General features: G+C 39.9%; 1 protein-coding gene across 5 annotated transcripts in view; it reads left to right on the forward strand.

The window, feature by feature from the left end:
* Positions 1 to 19,582, forward strand: part of NCKAP1 (NCK associated protein 1) — a 69,158-nt gene that overhangs the window by 7,737 nt on the left and 41,839 nt on the right. For all 5 annotated transcript variants that reach the window (XM_061608272.1, XM_061608274.1, XM_061608273.1 and 2 more), the window contains exon 2: positions 9,183 to 9,293. In XM_061608272.1, the coding sequence (XP_061464256.1) occupies positions 9,183 to 9,293 (111 nt within the window). The remainder of the gene's footprint in view (positions 1 to 9,182; positions 9,294 to 19,582) is intronic.

Here is a 19,582-nt window from a genome sequence, read left to right on the forward strand (position 1 = left end):
ACTTAGTTGTGGACTGAATCAACCTTGGTTGCCCTGATGATGACCTGTATCAAGAGTGGGACAAGGGAAGCACATGATATTATTGACCATGGTATCCTCCTGGACCAGATCTGTGGGATAGGTATTGGGGAAATTGTTTTATGTTGTTTCCATTCCTATCTGCAGGGCCATGTCCAGAGAAAACCACTGGGAGATTGTGTCTAGGCCCAGTGGTCTTTGTGTTATGTATGCCACAAGGCACAATCCTGTCACCAATGTTGTTTAACATCTATAAGAAGCCACTGGAAGCGATCATTAGGGGTTTGTGGGCAAATATCATCAGTATGCTGATGATACAGTTTATTTTATTTATTACATTTATACCCCGCCTTTCTTTTTATGATGCAAACCCAAGGCGGCTTACATATGGTTCCCAGGCAGTCTCCCATCCAGGCACTGACCAGACCTAACTCTGATTAGCTTCAGTAGGGTGCTGGCCCTATGTGCCTTTAGACCATAACTTGGGACCAGTTCTATTTCTCCATAACATCTGAGTCAAGGGAGGTTGAGCATGGTGTTGAATGTTGTCTGGATGCTGTTGTGGAATGGATGAGGCTAATAAACTAAGCTTGAACCCTGGGATGGTGGAGGCACTGTGGGTGGATGATTTCAGTGTCTGGGAGATTGTCCGTTTACCTGATCTGGATATGGTTACTCTCCCTCTGAAAGAACAGGTACATAGTTTGGGTGTGCTCCTGGATCCATCTTTGTCACTTGAGGCTTAGGTATCCTTGATGCCTAGAAGTGCCTTTTAACTAGCTACAGCTGGTGTGCCAACTGTGGCCATTCTTGGATAGGGGTAGCCTGGCTGCAATGATTGATGCATTGGTAATCTCAGGACTTGATTATTGCAGTGCACTTTGTGAGGCTACCTTGCGCCTGATTTGGAAGCTCCAGCTGGTGCAAAATTCTGCAGCTAGACTGTTATAGGGACAGAATACTGACAGCACATTCCAGTGCTTAAAAGCCTGCGCTGGCTGCCCATATGTTACCGGGTCAGGTCCAAGGCTCTTATATTAATTTACAAATCCTTCAGCAACTTGGGTTCAGGATATCTTAAGGACCCCCTGATCCCTTATATAGTTTGGAGAAGTTCCTGTTGGTGGTCCCCCATGGATCAGATGACGGCTTTTAAGGACTAGAAGCTGTGCTTTCAGTGTATTGGGCCCAAGCCTGTGGAACTGCCTCCCACCTGAGATTAGACAGGCATCCTCCTTGTGGAAACATCAGGCACATGACTAAGATGATCTTTTTATGACTGTGTGATTATTGGGAACAAGTTGCTGACTAAATACTTCTTCTGCATTTGCAACAAGACTAGTATATAGTATAATATTGCCTAGCTGCTGTTGTACCATAAACTTCAATCTATGTGGTTGCAATTCTTATTGGTCACAGGCAACTACTTGAGTAGCTATTTGTAGGCCTGTTCTTTAGGAACTGGTACCACCAGTTCTGTTAGTCATAGAGGATCAAAACACCATTTAGCCCAGCCATCTGCCCAAAAGCATTTCCAGTTCTCCACAGATTAACCCATGCAATTGAAGCTGAGTTGGACTGAGACACAAGACATTTCTATAGAGCAAAAACTGTGGATACTTAAATTTTCTCTTTAGCCCACAATTCAGTGGCTATTTTTAATCATTAGTTCCTTATGTCACTGTAGCTTTTCAATCTGTTGCTGGTACCTTGAAGTCAATAACATTACTCATCATACATGATGATAATCATGAGCATAATCTTTCCTTGCCCTTGTGTGGCTCTTTTCACTTGCTTTTGTTCTTTGTGTATTCAAAGTTTAGTTGTCTGGTTGACCTATAGGTTATGGTAGCATGTCTAGAAAATTGAGGAAATCTCAGGGTTCTGAATATTAGATGATTCCTGATAGTAACTTTTATGTCCATTAGTTCCTAGATCCAAAAATCATTCCAATCTTTAGCTTTTAATGCAGCCAAATAATATAATAAACGAGCTGAGGAAACATTCCAGTTATCTTGTAGCACATCAGCATCTGTGCGCATCTGCAGAAAAGAGTTTAATATAGATTGTGATATGCAACTTTTTTTAATATAAAAATATTTCTGATCTTGGCCAGTTGAGAACCTTGGTATCTGGCCCTGATAGTGATAGGGTTGGATTTCAGAGATCAGTTGTCAGTTTTGCAGCAAGATTTACGTAACGTTCAATTCCTCTACAGGTCCCTTTGGATTTCTTTTCTTTTGTAATCTGTGTGCTGCAGCTTCTTATAACCAATCAGACTGTCACTATATTTGGTGATCGCATATCACATTTGTGAGTGGTTATTTTGTGGCGTAAAAGTATAGTGCATGGTTGGCATGTAGAAGATCTTTGCTTCAGTTTCCAAGAAGCTCCATTAAAAAGCTATCAGAACTGGGAAAGACTCCTACATGAGACATTAGAGAGTTTCTGTCAGTCAGTGTAGACCAGCCTTTCCCAACTAGTGGGCCACCAGATGTTGTTGGACCACGATTCCCATCTTTCCTGACCATTGGCAATGCTGGCTGAGGCTGATGGGAGTTGTGGTCCAACAACATCCGGTGGCCCACTAGTTGGGAAAGGCTGGTGTAGACAGTATTGTGCTAGATGGGATTGATGCTTGTATTCAGTAGAAGGCAACTTTATATGTTAAATATTGTTGGCATTAGGCCGTACTGCCTAAGGATGTTTTCATCAGGTCTGGAAAGTTACAAGCATGTGTCTTGAGAAGCAGTCTTATCTGCCATGCCTGGCCTGAGAGAGCAGACTTTCAAGGTCAGACAGGTTGTCATGGTAACGGGAGATAACAGCTGGGAAAGTTGTAACAGCCTGCTGTTGGTTCTTCTGTTCTTCTGATTTAATGCCTCTGAGCTGAGAGGTTGTCTTTTGTGTTTACTTTTGGAGAGAGATGTGCTGTAGAGCTAGAGGGGGGGGGAAACTGCTGAAAAGCCTTAATGTCTTAATAAAGACTCTTACATGATTTAAATGCTCTGAAGACGTTTCTTGCTCAACTTAACTCCAACGTAATGTATGCTGTTTCACGCAACAACGCACACACGCCAACAGGGGTTCAGGGCCCAGATCCACAGCGCATTACACGGGAGTAAGTTGCTGGTCTGAACGGCAGACGGAGTTCCAAAGAGGGCAGCGTGATTGTACCAGACGGAGGTGAGCAACATGGCTGTAAACCTGTCTGGGGGAGGCTTGCCGATGGAACGACTTAATGAGAAGAATTATGGCAGCTGGAAGCCGAGAATGCGGGCTTTGCTGATAAAAGAGGATTTATGGGAAGTGATTAAAGAAAAACCCCCGGCGGTATTGACCGCGGCCTGGAAGCGTCGAGACCAGAGGGCGCAGGCGTTTATAATCTTGGCTCTATCGGATTCTCAACTGATGTGTGTGAGAGATGAGCCGTCGGCTAAAAAGATGTGGGATGCGTTGCAGGATTTGTCCCAGGAATGGCAGCGGAGGCAGAAGGTGCAGAGAGCCAAGCTGATGGAAGCTGTCAGAAACAACGTGCCGGAGGAGGCAGCCGAAAGCAAACAGGATTACAAGCAAGAGCAGCAAAGGCTGAAGGCTTGTTATGTTTGCGGAGATCGACGGCATCTACAGCGGGAATGTCCAGTCAAGCGAAACTCCAGGGACGGAGGCTTGAAGCAAGGCAGTGTGAACTTTGTTTGTAAACAGAAGTCTCAAGATTTAGCTCCTGTTAATTGGCTTCTTGACAGTGGGGCAAGCCATATATTAATCAAAGACAGAAGTTTGTTTTATACTTCAGAAAAAGTGCAGGACTTTGTGCACCTGGCTGATGGATCGCGTAAGAGGGTGGAAGCCCGTGGTCTGGTGAAGTTTGACAAGCTTGGAATAATGTCAGATTGTTTATTTGTTCCTGAATTGGCTCATAATATTTTGTCAGTGAGCAAACTGGTGAGTTGTAATTATTCAATTTTGTTTCACAAAGACCAATGTTTTATAATGAGGGGAGATCAAGTGTGTTTGCAGGGAAGCCTGAATGATTCACAGTTTGTAATAAAGAGCAGTCAAGCAGGGTGTGCTGTGTTAAATGCTGAGGCACAGGTACATCAGGGCTGCGTCCATGAATGGCATCAAAGGCTGGGGCATGCAAACCTTGACACGATAAAGAAAACCCCTTTGCACAGTGAAAACATGTGTTTAAGAGACTGTGGACAGTTAATGGATTGTGATGCATGTAATCAAGCTAAAATGATTTATTGCACCAGTAAACCGGGAGGCTGAGAGAACCACAACAGCTCCCTACCAGCTAGTTCATGTTGATTTATCAGGGCCAATAAATGCTTCACGAGGAGGTGCGAAATTCTTCATGGTACTGGTAGATGATTTTTCAAGATTTTGTCATGTTTTTCTGTTAAAGCATAAAAGTGAAGCCGAACAGAAGCTGAAACTGTTCATTAAGAGAATCGAAACTCAACACGGCGTAACGGTGGGGGCTATACACTTAGGCCAGGGAGAAGAATTCATGGGTAAAGCATTGCATGAAGTGCTGGCAAGTAAGAAAATAGCACTTAAACCTTCTACCAGGGTTGCAGAGAACAAAAACAGGGTGCTTGAGGAAGCAATGAGAGCCATGCTGTTGAATTGCAGTTTAGGGAATTCTTTCTGGGCAGAAGCAATTCTTTATGCGAATTATATTCACAACAGGGTGTTACACAGTGCACTTGGAATGTCTCCTTATGAGAAACTTACTGGCAGAAAGCCTAAAATAGAACACATTCAAAAATTCGGGGCAAGGTGCTGGATCCACATTCCACAGGGAAAAAGGAGGGGCAAGCTTGCGCCCAGAGCACAGCAAGGTTTTGTTTTGGGATTTCAGAATGCATATTTCAGAGTTTGGTGTCCAGAAACACAGCAGTTACTTCTGAGCAGAAGCATTAAAGTCTCAGAGAAGCCTTGGGATCAAAGGCAGACAGTTATTCTTACAGGAACAGGTGGCACACAAACATGAACACAATCACAGACATTTAAGCCAAATCTTGACATTAAAGTGGAAGGTACACAAATACCTCTCAGAGATGCTTTGAATGAGCACATTTGTGCAAAACGCAGATCGAAGAAATGAAAAGCTGAGGAAATGGAAGATCCTGGGCACGCAGTGCCAAGTACAAGCACAAATGGGGGGGGGGCAGAGAGAGCCGAAGCCCTGGTTCCTTTAAGATGCTCTACAAGAGCAAATTTAGGCAAACCGCCTGAAAGATTTACCGTGGGATTAATAACAAGTCCTGGCATGAATAAAGTTGTAGACATGGATCCTGAGACACTTTATTTGACATGTGTTCAACCAAAGTTTGAGTGAATAAAGTTTTGAACTGTACTGAGATGTAATTTTGAACTGTACTGAACTGAATTGAAAATGTATGATGTAGTGTACTGAAATGTATTGCAAGATGTATTGTAGAAATGTGTTATTGTTGTAATGGATTTACAGACATGATGAAAAAGGGGGACTGTTGGCATTAGGCCGTACTGCCTAAGGATGTTTTCATCAGGTCTGGAAAGTTACAGGCATGTGTCTTGAGAAGCAGTCTTATCTGCCATGCCTGGCCTGAGAGAGCAGACTCAAGGTCAGACAGGTTGTCATGGTAACAGGAGATAACATCTGGGAAAGTTGTAACAGCCTGCTGTTGGTTCTTCTGTTCTTCTGATTTAATGCCTCTGAGCTGAGAGGTTGTCTTTTGTGTTTACTTTTGGAGAGAGATGTGCTGTAGAGCTAGGGGGGGGGGGAAACTGCTGAAAAGCCTTAATGTCTTAATAAAGACTCTTACATGATTTAAATGCTCTGAAGACGTTTCTTGCTCAACTTAACTCCAACGTAATGCATGCTGTTTCACGCAACAACGCACACACGCCAACATGGACACTTGTGAGGCTGGAATCAAGTTCAGTGGAGTTCATTGGGGTGACAAATAGCCTGAAAGTTGATAGGAAGGTAGTGGTAAGTTTCTAGTGAGGCATTTTCTTTGTAGAATGGCAATTTCAATCTTCTTTCCCTGGATACTTGTTGCAGTTGTCCAGTATTGAAGACAGTGAACAACATCCAGTGATGTCTGCTTAACTGCACAGTAGGACTTCCTCTTCCACTCTTCTCTCTGTACCCCCCCTGCATTCCCACCTCCCCCCAATTGCTCCAGATAATTTCTCCAGCCATCTGGAGCAGACTGGGGAGAGAAAGGGGATGCCTTCATGTGTGATGTTGGATGTAACCTTATGTGCAGATGTTATGCAAGATTCTTTGAATGCAGTGCTATCTCTGAAGCCGCCTGAAACAAAGTGGCATATTTGAGCAAAGCACAAGATCAGCAATTGTTAATGCATTTTCTAAAAAGATAATATTTTAGTTCAAGATCGATATTGACATTCCAATTCATGCTCATTATGTGGTGTTTGTTTCTAGTAGCACATTTTGAATTAGCTCTTGGGTAAAGTGGCCTGACTTATGTCTTGCTGTCAGTAAGATTTGTTGGATGTGGAAAATATTTGTTACCCAGAGAACCATTGCAGCACACATGAGTACAGGTTTGGGAAAGTATTTAAGATCTATTATGCTGTCTTACACCTTCTCTTTAAATACTTGCCAGAATACAGGGACAAATGTCTGAGAACAGAAACCATTAATTCAGGGGTAGCCCTTCAGTTGTTGTTGGACTCCAACTCCCATCAGCTCCAGCCAGCTTGACCAATGGTCAGGCTTGATGGCCTAAGAATATCTGAAGGACCACAGGTTAGCCACCTCTGTGTTAGTTCATAGAACCCAAGATTGATGATTTCTATGACATTATCTTAGATTTGAAAAGGTAAAATGGGTAACAAGTGCTTCATTGTCTTGGTGCTGATGAGAATGTGACAGAGGGGGGGGCATCCTTTAATATTGGAAATTAGAGAAGCCAAGCAAATGAGCTTCTATCTCAGACATTCTAGAATAAGCATTAGCCAAACTAAAATATTAAACTACATATAAAATTATAGTTTTTAATCTATGATTCTCTGTATGGTTTACCAATGCATGTAGCATTATTATAATTTCAGGGGGGGTGTTTTTGTTTTTTACAAAAGAACTTTTAAGTTGGCTTAAGAATGGTAGCCATGTGTGTGTTCTGTATAGGAAATAGATATGTTGACTAACTGCTTCGAAAACCAGCCTGAGCATAGATAAGATATATTTGCAGAGCTCATAATTGTACCACACTTTATATAAAGGTAGTGTTAGGATTCTACTATAACGACTGTTTGTTTTTTCATTCTTGGCTACCGTTTCTATTTCAGGTATGTAATATTTCGCTGATAGTTGCTCTCCTGAAAGTTGCATGTGCTGTTTGCTTTTAACTCCCTTTCCTTCCAATGTACCCCTTTTGATCAGAATGATTATTTTGGGAGCTGATGTGATACAACATGTTTTTAATTGAAAATTGTTGTACACACATTTTGAGCACCATATATGTGATGGAAATAGCACCTATTAGAGTGCTGCCTATGAATAGAAATATTTAACTACATTAGCACTTAGCTTTAACTTTGTTAAATAGTAGTAGTTTGCATTCCTGAACATAATGCTTGTGGGAATTCAAGAAATTTTTGTTTATGTGTAATCTTCTCTCTTTTCATTACAATGCTTTCCCAGCAAGGACAAGTATGGAAGGTTTGCAAAGCTTTTTCACCTTCCCTCTGCCCGCTTTCAGATCAGTTTCATACTTCATGACTTCTGTCTCTATAATCCACAACACAACTGTAGAAAAGTTAATAAGTTGCCATCTTGGCTTTGCACTATGTTGTGTAGAAATGCATAGCATGTTATAGTTTGCATGAGCCACATATTCTCTGTTAAATGAGAATTTTGAGCCTAGTAAGGGATATTGGAACAGAAACAGAATTGTTGCACAACATTTTTCTGAACTGATAACACTGCTGTGTTAATTACATAGTTCAGCTTTATACCATTGTTCTGTTCTCTACCCCAGCTTGTCTTAACTGTAGGTTAGAACATTGCACTTAAAAAAAAAAAGTTTCACTGTTACTTAGAAGGGACCACAAATTTACCATGTCAATAGCTAGCCAGCTGTGTAGCCACAGAATCATATAAGAGCTGATTTAGACAGTAATGCCTTAAAAAAATTACTGTTCATCATTTGAGATCACTGAAAGATACAAGAATAATCAAGCTAGTGCAGAGATGCTCACCATTCAATCTGATATGAAATTTGTGGAGTCCCTGTTTTGGGCACAGGCCCATTAGTTACCAACAGTCTAATTACTGTCCTTCAGCAAATGTAGTCCAGCAGCAAGTTTGTATACAAATTAAATCTGTGCCCTAGGAACCAAGCTGATATGAACATAACATGTGGCAATGGGACTGTTTGCCTTCATTATGGCTGCTATTTGTGCCATTAATAGTCAAATTGAGAACCTAACTTTTTTCCTACCACACACCTCACTGATACCAGCAGACTGCAAGGGGAGGTGGCTGGACACCAAATCCATCTAAACACTTGATTTCTGTGATGGAAATAAATCTTTGTGGGGTTGTTGTGTATTTGTAGGCCTAAATATACTGAATGTGGCTCTGGGTTCAAAAGTTGTGCCTAAATGATAAACTCGTTAAAACTTAATTTACAAATTTACTTCATTTGATTTACCTTTAGAAGCAGGCAAATACTGATTGTTTTGTTTTTTAGAGAGAAATCACAGATAAACTAGTGTTAACTACAGATTGCTTGGTACTTTATTTCAGATAAGGTACACTAATGCAATAAGCCCAGCACTGTCCTGTAAAGATGACGACATCTAGAGTTTTCTACCAGTTGCTTAGTTTCGTTAAATACATGGTGAACCTACCTCACACTTTATCTGTTTCTTTTTTAAGACTGAACTTCCCCTTCACTGCTATTCTGCACTAACTGCTTTTAAATTTCCATGCATTTTTTTCCAGTAGAAGAGCATCTCTGTACTGTCTCCCATTACATAGTCCAGCTGTGACAATCCCCACTCATTTTTTCACCTGCTCACTAAAAAGCTTAAAGAAGCCTACCTAGTTTCTAATTGCAGATCGGCTAAAATTATATAATGCTTAGCGGAAAGAATATATTTTTAGTTTCTTTTTTCATTTTCTTCCATAGGCATGTGGAGACCCAAAAGCAAAACCATCATATCTTATTGACAAAAATCTTGAATCGGCTGTCAAATTCATTGTCAGAAAATTTCCAGCTGTTGAAACACGCAACAACAATGTAAGTAATGAAACAATGCTCTAAATATTTTGATCTGCTAAATAACTGTTGCCCTGCCATTTCTGCTAATGGTATGGTCTGGGGCAGGTGTGAGGAGAGACAGTGTTGGTCTTGACACTGCGGTGTTAGGTTAATAATATGCCAGAAAGAACAGGACTCTATGAAAGGCAGACATTCATAGCTGCAGCTTTCTCTATTGAGTGAATTATGGGAAAAGCTTCCTGGGTTCAGTGTTGTTATGGTTTACGATTCTTATAAAGGGGCAAAAGCCTTGTGAATTTTGGAATATAATGTTCTAGTTGTGCCATTAATAGTCAAACTGAGAACCTAACTAGACAGTACATAGCAGTGTTTATCAAAATAGAATTGTAGTGTGAGAATTTGCAAGATGTTGAATTGGTGGTGGAAATTAATATAATGAGAAATTATTGTAAAGAACACATTATGTAGTGTGTATCAGTATTTCAGGCTGGTCATTATTAGTAGACATTTTATGGCCACTGCTTAATGGCAGTTCCTAAGTTAGCTAGTTGGAAAGCCTAATGAAGTGAATATGTTTCTAGGATGGTTTCATTCTGGAGTTAAAGCTCTTGGGCCTGTCTTGAGAGTGGAAAGTAATGCATATCTTCATAGAAGGTGAATATGGCTTACCATTGAAAAACAGTTTACTGGGTGGCTACTAGTTTAGGTGTTCCTCCAAACAGAAGCAGTTCCAGTTCTTGTGGTGTCACTGTTGAAACTAGATGTCTCCGCATAGCTCAAGAAGATTGGAACATAGGAATAACTTGACCTAAACTGATCAGTTACATCAAGGATGGGAAACCTGCCTCCCTCCATGTGTTGCTGGACTTCCAACTCCCATCAGTCCTTGCTATTGGCCATGCTGGCTGGCACTGATGAGAGTTGGAGTTTAACAACTTCTGGAGGGCCACAAGTTTCTCATCCCTGCCTTATGCACTTTCCTTTCTTGTTTCTAGTAAATTTGGCTTTACTGGTTCAGGGACGATCATTTTATATTGCCTTCTATGTCTTGAAAATGATGGACATGAAGCCTTTTAAACCTGTTTATAACCTTAGTTGAATTCTAATGGGAATGCAAAAATATCTGATAAACTAGCTCTTGTTTCTTTATAATGGAAACTGAAAGGAAGATATTTTTACATGCTTGTTTTTCTTCTCAGAGGTGAACAGGGAAGGCAGGTAATGGGTTGGCATGATCTCTGCATGCAGTAGTTTACATGAGTACTTGAGAATTCTAGTTACTAATACAGTTACTAAGCTGTAATAAAGTGGTGTTCCCTCTTTTACAGTAATTTATTTGGCAACGTTCAAATACGTCTAGTATTTCAGTGATACTCACTGATTGCCAAATGTCAAGCACTATAGTCTATTTCCTTTGTAACTAAGCAAAGATGTTTTGCAAATCCACAATTTCATATGTGGCACCATATCTTCAAACACAGTGGCTTTGATCCAAAAGTATCCTCCTGCTAGCAGAAAGTATTATGTGTACATGGAAAGGCAAGTTCTAACCTAGTGGAAGAGTATTGTGTGAAAAAAGTGAACCCAAATCCAGAGAAACTCTTGCTTTCTGTGTAAGCTCTTATGTAAGACTTCGCACAAGTTCTTTCAATAACTTTTTATGACACTAGAGGTTATATGCTATAGCCTGTATCTTCCTCATTCACCATGTTTCTATTCACTGAATAGCAATAATACCTTTTTCTCTTTTTGCTGATAGTTCTTGGACCCAAGTAACAGACTTCCATTGCATCATTCTGATGCAGTATGTGTTATGCAATTCCATTAGCACAAGGACTTCTGGCCGTACAATGGAATTGCCCTTTGCACTCCTCTCCCCATGTATCTCTGCATCTGTTCTGGGGTTTCCCCCAACCCTTCACAACAGATTTGGGGAGAGTGCATGGGGAGCAGAAATTCTGTTGTGTTGATAGAACTACTTTGTTGGATACCACCCAGTATAAATATAAATTTGACAGTTGAAGTTCTAATAATTTGAGTAGTAATTTTGTCTTCCAGAGATTTATCTTTGCATTTTTAGCAGATGGGTATTTTTTGCAATCTTTGTTTTTTCTTTGCAAAAAAAATACCTTCTTATAACGAAAACATGAAAAATTGGATTTCCAAAGAAAGTATTTGTCTAAGGTAAATTTTAAAGAAAGTGGTTGCACCCTCTGGAAGAGAGCTAATAAAGCTTATTTAAGACTATGTTAGACATGTTGTACCTGTTTAATGCCGTGGATCAGACATGAATGCTATGGCATTAACATGAATCCTCAGAGCCATCAAAAGTCATCATTTGGAACAGGCGGTAGATTTGGAGTCAACTCTTCCTCAGTGCCCAAAACTGTGTAATGAAGTGTGAGAAATCGAATAAGAGTCTTTCCCTTTGGAAACCTGTGTGAAAAGTATTGGTAGATGCTATCAATTCCCCCTTTTTTGTGTCATTGGAAACCCCCCCCCCATTTTCCTAAAATACTGAGTTGTGTCTTGTAAGGTGTAGAACTATCTACAATCCAGCAGCAATTCTGAATCCCAGACTGGCTTTTCAGACAGCTTCAGGGCTCCCAAACATATGTGTGTACCTCTTCTACCAACAGTCATCTTGCAGTTGCCACTGGTGATCCAAAATTTTGTGTTCTGTTGTTGTTGTTGTTATATTTTAAAGACTATTCCTAGATTCAGAAATCCTACTTGTAACTGGGATTTGGGAGAAAGACTCTCTTTTTCTCATTAGTGACTTAATAGAAAAGAAAAATCTTTATCTAAAGTAAACAAGTGTTTTAGGATTCCCCAGTTTCTGATCATAGAACTTACCTTAACTGATGTGATCTATCAATGTCTGAGTCCTCCCCCCCCCTTCCTTTAATACTTCACTAACTGAGCATAAGGGAAAACTGAAATAGGGGATCTTGACAAAATTCTCTGTTTGAGGTAACAAAAAGGATATAACGCTAAATAAACAAATCAGTTGTCACTGACACATTAGTAATGCTTAATGTTTACCAAAGGGACAACTGAATAAATATTACATGTTTATCTTTTTATGCATATAATTGCACCAAAGCTCATAATCTTGAAGTTCTATTGATATAAGTGGTAGATTTAAACACTTGCTTAATTTTTCTAGTATAACCAGTGGAATGTAAAAATGCTTAATTTGGCTGGTTGATATGCTCTCGAGATTGATAGGGTAGCTTGTATTTTTTACTAGTTGCATAGATGGTTGATGACGTGGTATCTAGGAGTTGTAAGGTACAGGAGTTCTGTTGATAGTTTTTCACTGCAGGTATCATTACTAGCAAGGCAAAATTAACTGCCATTCAAATAATGGCCGGCCATGTCTCAAAGCTCAGTGTATTTGTGTGTGTGTGTGGGGGGGGATCTTGTTTTAGTTTAAAATAGTGATGATAATGAACCACCGTAAAGATTGTACTGTTTTCCACATATGTGCATTGTGTGTTTCAGAGGCATTTTACTCATGAGAATGTTTCTGAATAAAACTAATGTTGAAGCTGAGGCCTAGAACCAAGGATGTATTTATCCCTTTGGCTGAGGAAGGCAGCAGAATGGCAGACCTCTCATATTGTTCCCCTGTTGACTATTGAAAGAGGGAGATGGTTTTGGAAACAGTGGCCTGGTTTGCACATCATGCCAAGCAAAACTATGGCCTGAGCGTGCGCATGCAGACTGTTGGAGAGGATGATGTAGTTACTTTGCTCCTCCCCAGTCACTCTGCTGCTGCGCTGCACTAAGTGGTTTGCCTTAGCATGTCATCCTAACCCCAGGCTCATGGTTTAGCTCTCCCAGACAAACCATGGATTGTAAACTGTGGGACAAAGCTTGTTACAGCATCCTTAGTAATATTGGCCACAATATCTCCCAGAGCCCACACACTCATGTATTCACACTAAGCCATGGTTTGACATATTGGCCTAGTTTGCATGTCACCATATGTTCTGCATTTGTGGTAGAAGAAAGTTCACATATAATGCTTCCCTTTAAAAATATCTACTGTCATTACTTGCTGTTTAATACAAAATTTGGCATAGTAGGTTATCTACTACATTATTGCTATCAACAGAACCAAAGTTATATCCTGTTTTGAATTTTATTAGAGTAAATAAAGCCTAATTCTTAGGTTCTAAGCTAGAATATAGTTTGATTGCAGGTGAACGGAAGGTTGTTTCTTTGGATACGTACCCAGCTCACACTGGCAGCTGCTATTAGTCTGGTATTCTTGGAAATGCTTTGCTTGCCTAGAGAAAGGTTCAGGGGCATCATAAAATAAAAATCTGTGTGTTTCCTGCCTTTTTATATATTTGAAAACACTTGCACTTTGAAAACACAAACATTCTAGTTTTCCCTCTCTGGATTGAATGTAGCAATCCATCAAGCGTTTTTACATTTTGAAAAAAAAGTTAATGGAAAGTGGCAATTTTCCACAGGAAAGCAAGAAATATTTTGGGCTATAAAACTGTTTTTATAGTTACGGTCCAAACTAGAGAAATAAAGTTTCAGTTGTTCCTAATGAAATAAGAAAAATATGGGAGGTGGGGGTGAAGTGAAGGGAGGAGATGTCAAATTGACAGCTGTCCAAGGTCCCGTAGTAGTAGTAGTAGTAGTAGTAGTAGTAGTAGTAGTAGTTGTAGTTGTAGTTGTAGTTGTTCAATTATCATGCTCTAGGATCTCCTGTGCCATTTAAATATTTACATTTACTTATTGAACAAATGTATCTTTCTGGTATGCCATAGTCTTACCTATAAGACAGCTGAAAGTCTAAAACCTGTTGTGACAGAAACAGTTGAGCCACGCTTCCCAGGTTAACTCTGATCTTCTCAAATTCTTTTATTGAAATGTCTTGAGTGTCTGATATTTTCTATAATTCAGCTCTCCAAAGAACAAAACCACTCTTCTGCAAGATGACATTAGATAACTTCATTTTAAACAAGCAATTACTGTTTAATGAAGAACAAACTGAGATGCTAGTTTAAGTATATCTGTATTTAAAGGGAAGCCCTCAAGCTAAGCAAATGGGCCATTCTGGAATACTAGGTGGAACCACTATAAAGATCCAAGCTATCATAGAATAGTAGAGTTGAAAGTGCGCCTATAAGGCCTTCGAGTCCAATCCTCTGCTCAATGCAGGAATCCAAGTTAAAGCATACCCGACAGATGGCTGCCCAGCTGCCTCTTGAATGTCTCTAGTGTTGGAAAGCCCACCACCTCCCTAGGTAATTGGTTCCATTGTTGTACTGCTTTAACAGGAAGTTTTCCTGATGTTCAACAGAAATCTGTCTTCCTGTACCTTCGGCCCATTAGTCTGTGACCTGCATTCTGGGATGATCAGGAAGAGATCTGGCTTTCCTCTGTGTGACATTTCAATCTGTCTTTTATTTCACATTGAATTTAAGTTATTTATGAAGCTTGGTTTTAATATTAGACGGAAATCCTGTGAACTGGATCATGAAGGAATAATAAAAAGCTTCAGCTTTTTTCTGGCAGCATAACTTGCAAAAGGTAAAGGTGTCCCCACACTTATAGTGTGAGTCGTTTCCAACTCTTAGGGTGATGTCTTGCGACGTTTACTAGGCAGACCGTATATGGGGTGGGATTGCTAGTTCCTTCCCCAGCCTTTCTTTACCCCCAAGCATATGCCAGGTGCTCATTTTACCGACCACAGATGGATGGAAGGCTGAGTGGACCTCGACCCCTTTTACCGGAGATTCGACTTCCTCCTTCCGTTGGAATTGAACTCCGGCCGTGAGCAGAGCTTCGGCTGCATTACCGCCGCTTACCTCTCTGCGCCACGGATGGTCCTTAACTTGCAAAACAATACTGATATTTATTTAGATATTGAACAAATACAGTAGCTTTCTCAGGCAATTGTTTAGAAATCTATTTGAAACTCCACATGTAGAATAATTAATCCTCCTTGACCCTCCCCAGGGCTGAGATCACAAGGGGCTTGTATTAGCTCAGTGGAATTTTAGATAGGGTAGACAAATGACCAAAAAACACCCCATCAGATATTGCCCACATTTTACTTGTTTGCTTCTTTAAAACAATTTTGCCCCATTCTTTAACTGAAAAATTAATAGTAAGAGAACCCCTGCCCTCAGGCTTACAATTTAAAAGACATGACCCACAAAATGGAATGGGGAGGGAGGAGGAAAAAAGCAAGCTCAGGCAACAGTTACCACCAGCTGTACTGTACAACGAGCTATAATGGAAATAGTTCAGGTAGCCAGGTAGAATGACCATCAGTAAGTGACAGGTAAGGGAGAACCAAAGGCAGCTGGTTTCTCAGTAGAGGCAATGTACTATTAGTTAAATGTTTTGAATGTATTAGAACTGTAACAAGAACAGAGATAATATACTAAATATAATAATATATGTCTCCTTTAATCCTGCTGAGAACCCTCATAGAAGCTCCTTCCACCCTCCTCCTCAAGCAAATGCAGTGGACTTGGTGTTAATCTTTACGTCTGAACATTTGTGACCTGTGCTTTTCACATAAAGTCCTGACTTACAGGTTATGCATATAGTAGGCCGAGTATGAGAGCAGACTTTAAGTTCACATGCCCTCTCCCACCATGTATGCATAATCCAGGGTCCAAATGTTTTGGCTGGCCTTGATAGCCAAGTCAGAAATAATGGCTGTCAGGACCCTGCGATTTCCCTTGTCTCTGACTTTGTGCTTCATCTCCGTGTGAGTCCAGGAACAGATCCCAGCCCTGCCTCAAGTTTGGAGTTGTGCAGTGGCCAAATCAGCCACTTTTCCATTTGTGGTGCTGCAGGCTCCATGACAATTCAGCAGTCAACCAGCCCTACTTTTTTTCCTGATCTTATTTTATTTATTTATTTATTCATTATTTGATTTATATCCTGCCCTTCTTCTCAGCAGGAGCCCAGGGCGGCAACCAAAAGCACTAAAAACACTTTAAAACATCATAAAAACAGACTTTAAAATACATTAAAACAAAACAACTTTAAAAACACTTTTTAAAAGCATTGAAGACATCTAAAAACTTTTTAAAAGGTTAAAAATCATTTTAAAAAAAGGTTTAAAAACATATTACAAAGCAATTCCAACACAGAAGCAGACTGGGATAAGGTCTCAACTTAAAAGGCTTGTTGAAAGTGAAAGGTCTTCAATAGGCACCGAAAAGATAACAGAGATGGTACCTGTCTAATATTTATGGGGAGGGAATTCCACAGGGTAGGTGCCACCACACTAAAGGTCCGTTGTGCAGAACGGACCTTCTGATAAGATGGTATCTGCAGGAGGCCCTCACCTGCAGAGCGCAATGATTGACTCGGTATATAAGGAATAAGATGGTCTTTCAGGTATCCTGGTCCCAAGCTGTATAGGGCTTTGTGCATCAAAACTAGAACCTTGAACTTGGCCCGGTAGCAAATGGACAGCCAGTGCAATTCTTTCAGCAGCTTTTTCAGATCTTGGAGTTGGGGGGGGGTAGCATCACCATACAACTCCCAAGATGAACCCCACCCACCTCTGCAGCCCCAACATTAGGAAACAGACTGGGGCTCATATGTGCCAAAGAGCATCAGCATCTATGTTGTGTTGAGTAAAATTTTTGTTGAACAGCTGGGTCTATGCCAAATTCCAATCCACTTTTGAAGTCCTCCTCAGTTTCAAAAGCAGTGAACCTTCTCCCGATCCCACCGGTTAAAACAGCTAGACTGGTGAGGACTAGAGAGAGGGCTTTTTCAATAGTGGCCCCCACCCTGTGGAACTCTCTCCCAAATGATCTCCGCCATGCCCCTTCTATGATGAGCTTCCGCCGGGCCTTGAAGACCCGGCTCTTCAGGCAGGCTTTTGGGGTGGGTTAGGTTTTTACTGTTATGGTTTTAAATTTTAACATTTTAATGTATTGTTTTTTATCTTGTACGTCGCCCAGAGTGGCTGGACAACCAGCCAGATGGGTGACTAATAAATTTAATAAATAAATTAAATAAATAAATGAATATGGGGGAGAGGGTTTCAAGAAAAAAGCAAGTCTAAAGCTCTCTTCAGCTGAAAGAACTGGTGTTGTGGTTCTTTGAATCCTGGCATATGTTGCAGGTAAAAATATGGCTGGCATTGTTTATATATCTAATTAGATCATTTTGTGAAAAAGGAGAAAGGAGAATCTGGCCATGACAGACATTGCAATTCCAAAGGCATTACAAGGTCTGAGATGGTGTCTAATATTTTCAGCAGCCTTCTGCTTGAGGACATGAAATGATTGGCATCAATTGGTGACATTAGTTTAGAAAAGGATAAGCAAATACCTGTTTACATTTGAATTATGGTGTTTTCCAGTGCTGCTTTTTAAATAGGGAAATAATTTTTAGAAAGCCTGTTCAAAAATGAAAGCTTAGAGTCCAGTCCAAACCCAAGGGATGAGTGAGTTTGAAATAGGTGGGGTTTTGGACTGTCCTGGCTGAGCCAGTGACACATTAGCATAACTCCCTCAGCCCACGTGAGATGGGGCTATGCTGTCTTAGCTGGTGAAACTTAAGACAGCAGAATTTACACTGGGGTAAGTCCCCTAAGGGGGCATTCTGGGGGTGGGACAAGGAGAGACTTACACCTGTTTTACACCCTGTTCAGCTTTGTCATGTGACCTAGCGTCCAGTCCTTAAAACGTGGGCCCTCACTCACCTGCTGACTCAGCTGGCAGTAACCGCTCCCAGGGGCTCCTGAATGGAGTTTGAAATAGGGGTAACTTACACTGGCATTAAGTTATGTCGGCTTCCTAAAGTTAAGATTGCTCTCCAAATTGCTTAAAAGTGTTGTAAAAGGTTGAGCAATTTGATAGTTGTGCTGAAATAAATATAATGAACAACTTTCAGAAGCTTCATTTTTGATACCATATATTTTATATAATTGTTATAATATAATATAATGACATATTCAAATTGCATAATACACATTGATTAATACGTGATAACTTTCAGAATCTGTTTGATCTTTCAGAATCTGTTTGATTTCCCCCCCCCATTCTTGTTTATGTTTCTTCAGAATGATATTGTTGTCCAGGTGCAGAATGTGTATGTGTGTATGTATGATTGAAACATAAGAAATGTGTCAAGGGAAACTTACTGACTGTGGAAGGGCATTATTTAATTCCTATTGGACTTTATATGTGCATGAGTTGGGGATTCATACAGACCTTCACATATATTTGTGTCCTTTAAATTATTGCCCTTCACATTTACCTTTCGTTTTCTCAAAAGCTGGATTTTCATCAACATTCTATTGCTGATACCTTCTCCTTTTAATATCTAGAATATTTTGAACATTTCACAGTATCAAAGCAATTGAACTGGTCATGCATTTCTTCTTTATATAGATGAGAACACTTCCAGTATGAAACAGACTGAATTGATTCTACATGCCACTTTAGCATAGATTGTGTTGAATTTTCTTTTATATAAATTTGTTTAAAACTGGCTGCTGTTTTCAGTCTGTTGTGTACTGGAAATATTCTTGTTTGATGATTTGATGTAAGATGTTTGTGTCCATATAAAGTTGAAATGGTAGACAGCACTGACCCAGAAGCATGAAATCGTGGGGGTGGGGTGGATCTTTTCTTTTACATTACCCAGCAGGCATTAAATGCCAACCTTCAATTGTATCGTTTTGTTAACAATGAAAACAGCTTTTTAATGAAAAACAAACATTTCCATTTTCAAGATCCATTTTTGTGATACTTAATATGGGGTGATTTTTTTCTGGATTATCGTTGAATAGAATCTCGTAGTGTGCTGTTTGTCCATGAAATTCCCTGTGGCCTTCAGCAAGATACTATCTCTGTAATTTATTATCTCAACACATGTAATTTTTTTTCTTAAAAACTTTTGTACATTAAAAAGTGCATATTCAATGATTTTTAAAAATTAATATAGAAAGTTGAAGGAAGATGTTCTGATTCTCTGCTAGTCTTTTGTATAACTTTCTTTTTTCCCTTTACATGTTTAAGCATTGCTGAAAAATATGATGTGAAAATCTACTCTTACAGCCACTGAATATTTTTGTATTCATAGTCTCTCTTCCATTTCCTCTACCCTCTTGCTTCTTTTTCATCTTTCTTTCTTTTGTTGCTTGTGTTGTAATGTATATTGCGTTATATGGGACTGGTTGAAGAACCGTTACTGTATTTTATGTTTGTGTCTACATTTTATTTTGCATGCTTAACGTGGCTTTTCCTGGATATTCTTTTTGGTAAGTTCTGAATTTAAAAGTGTATTGTTTTTCT

Source organism: Rhineura floridana, chromosome 2 (assembly GCF_030035675.1).
Source record: "Rhineura floridana isolate rRhiFlo1 chromosome 2, rRhiFlo1.hap2, whole genome shotgun sequence".
Taxonomy (NCBI): Eukaryota; Metazoa; Chordata; class Lepidosauria; order Squamata; family Rhineuridae; genus Rhineura; species Rhineura floridana.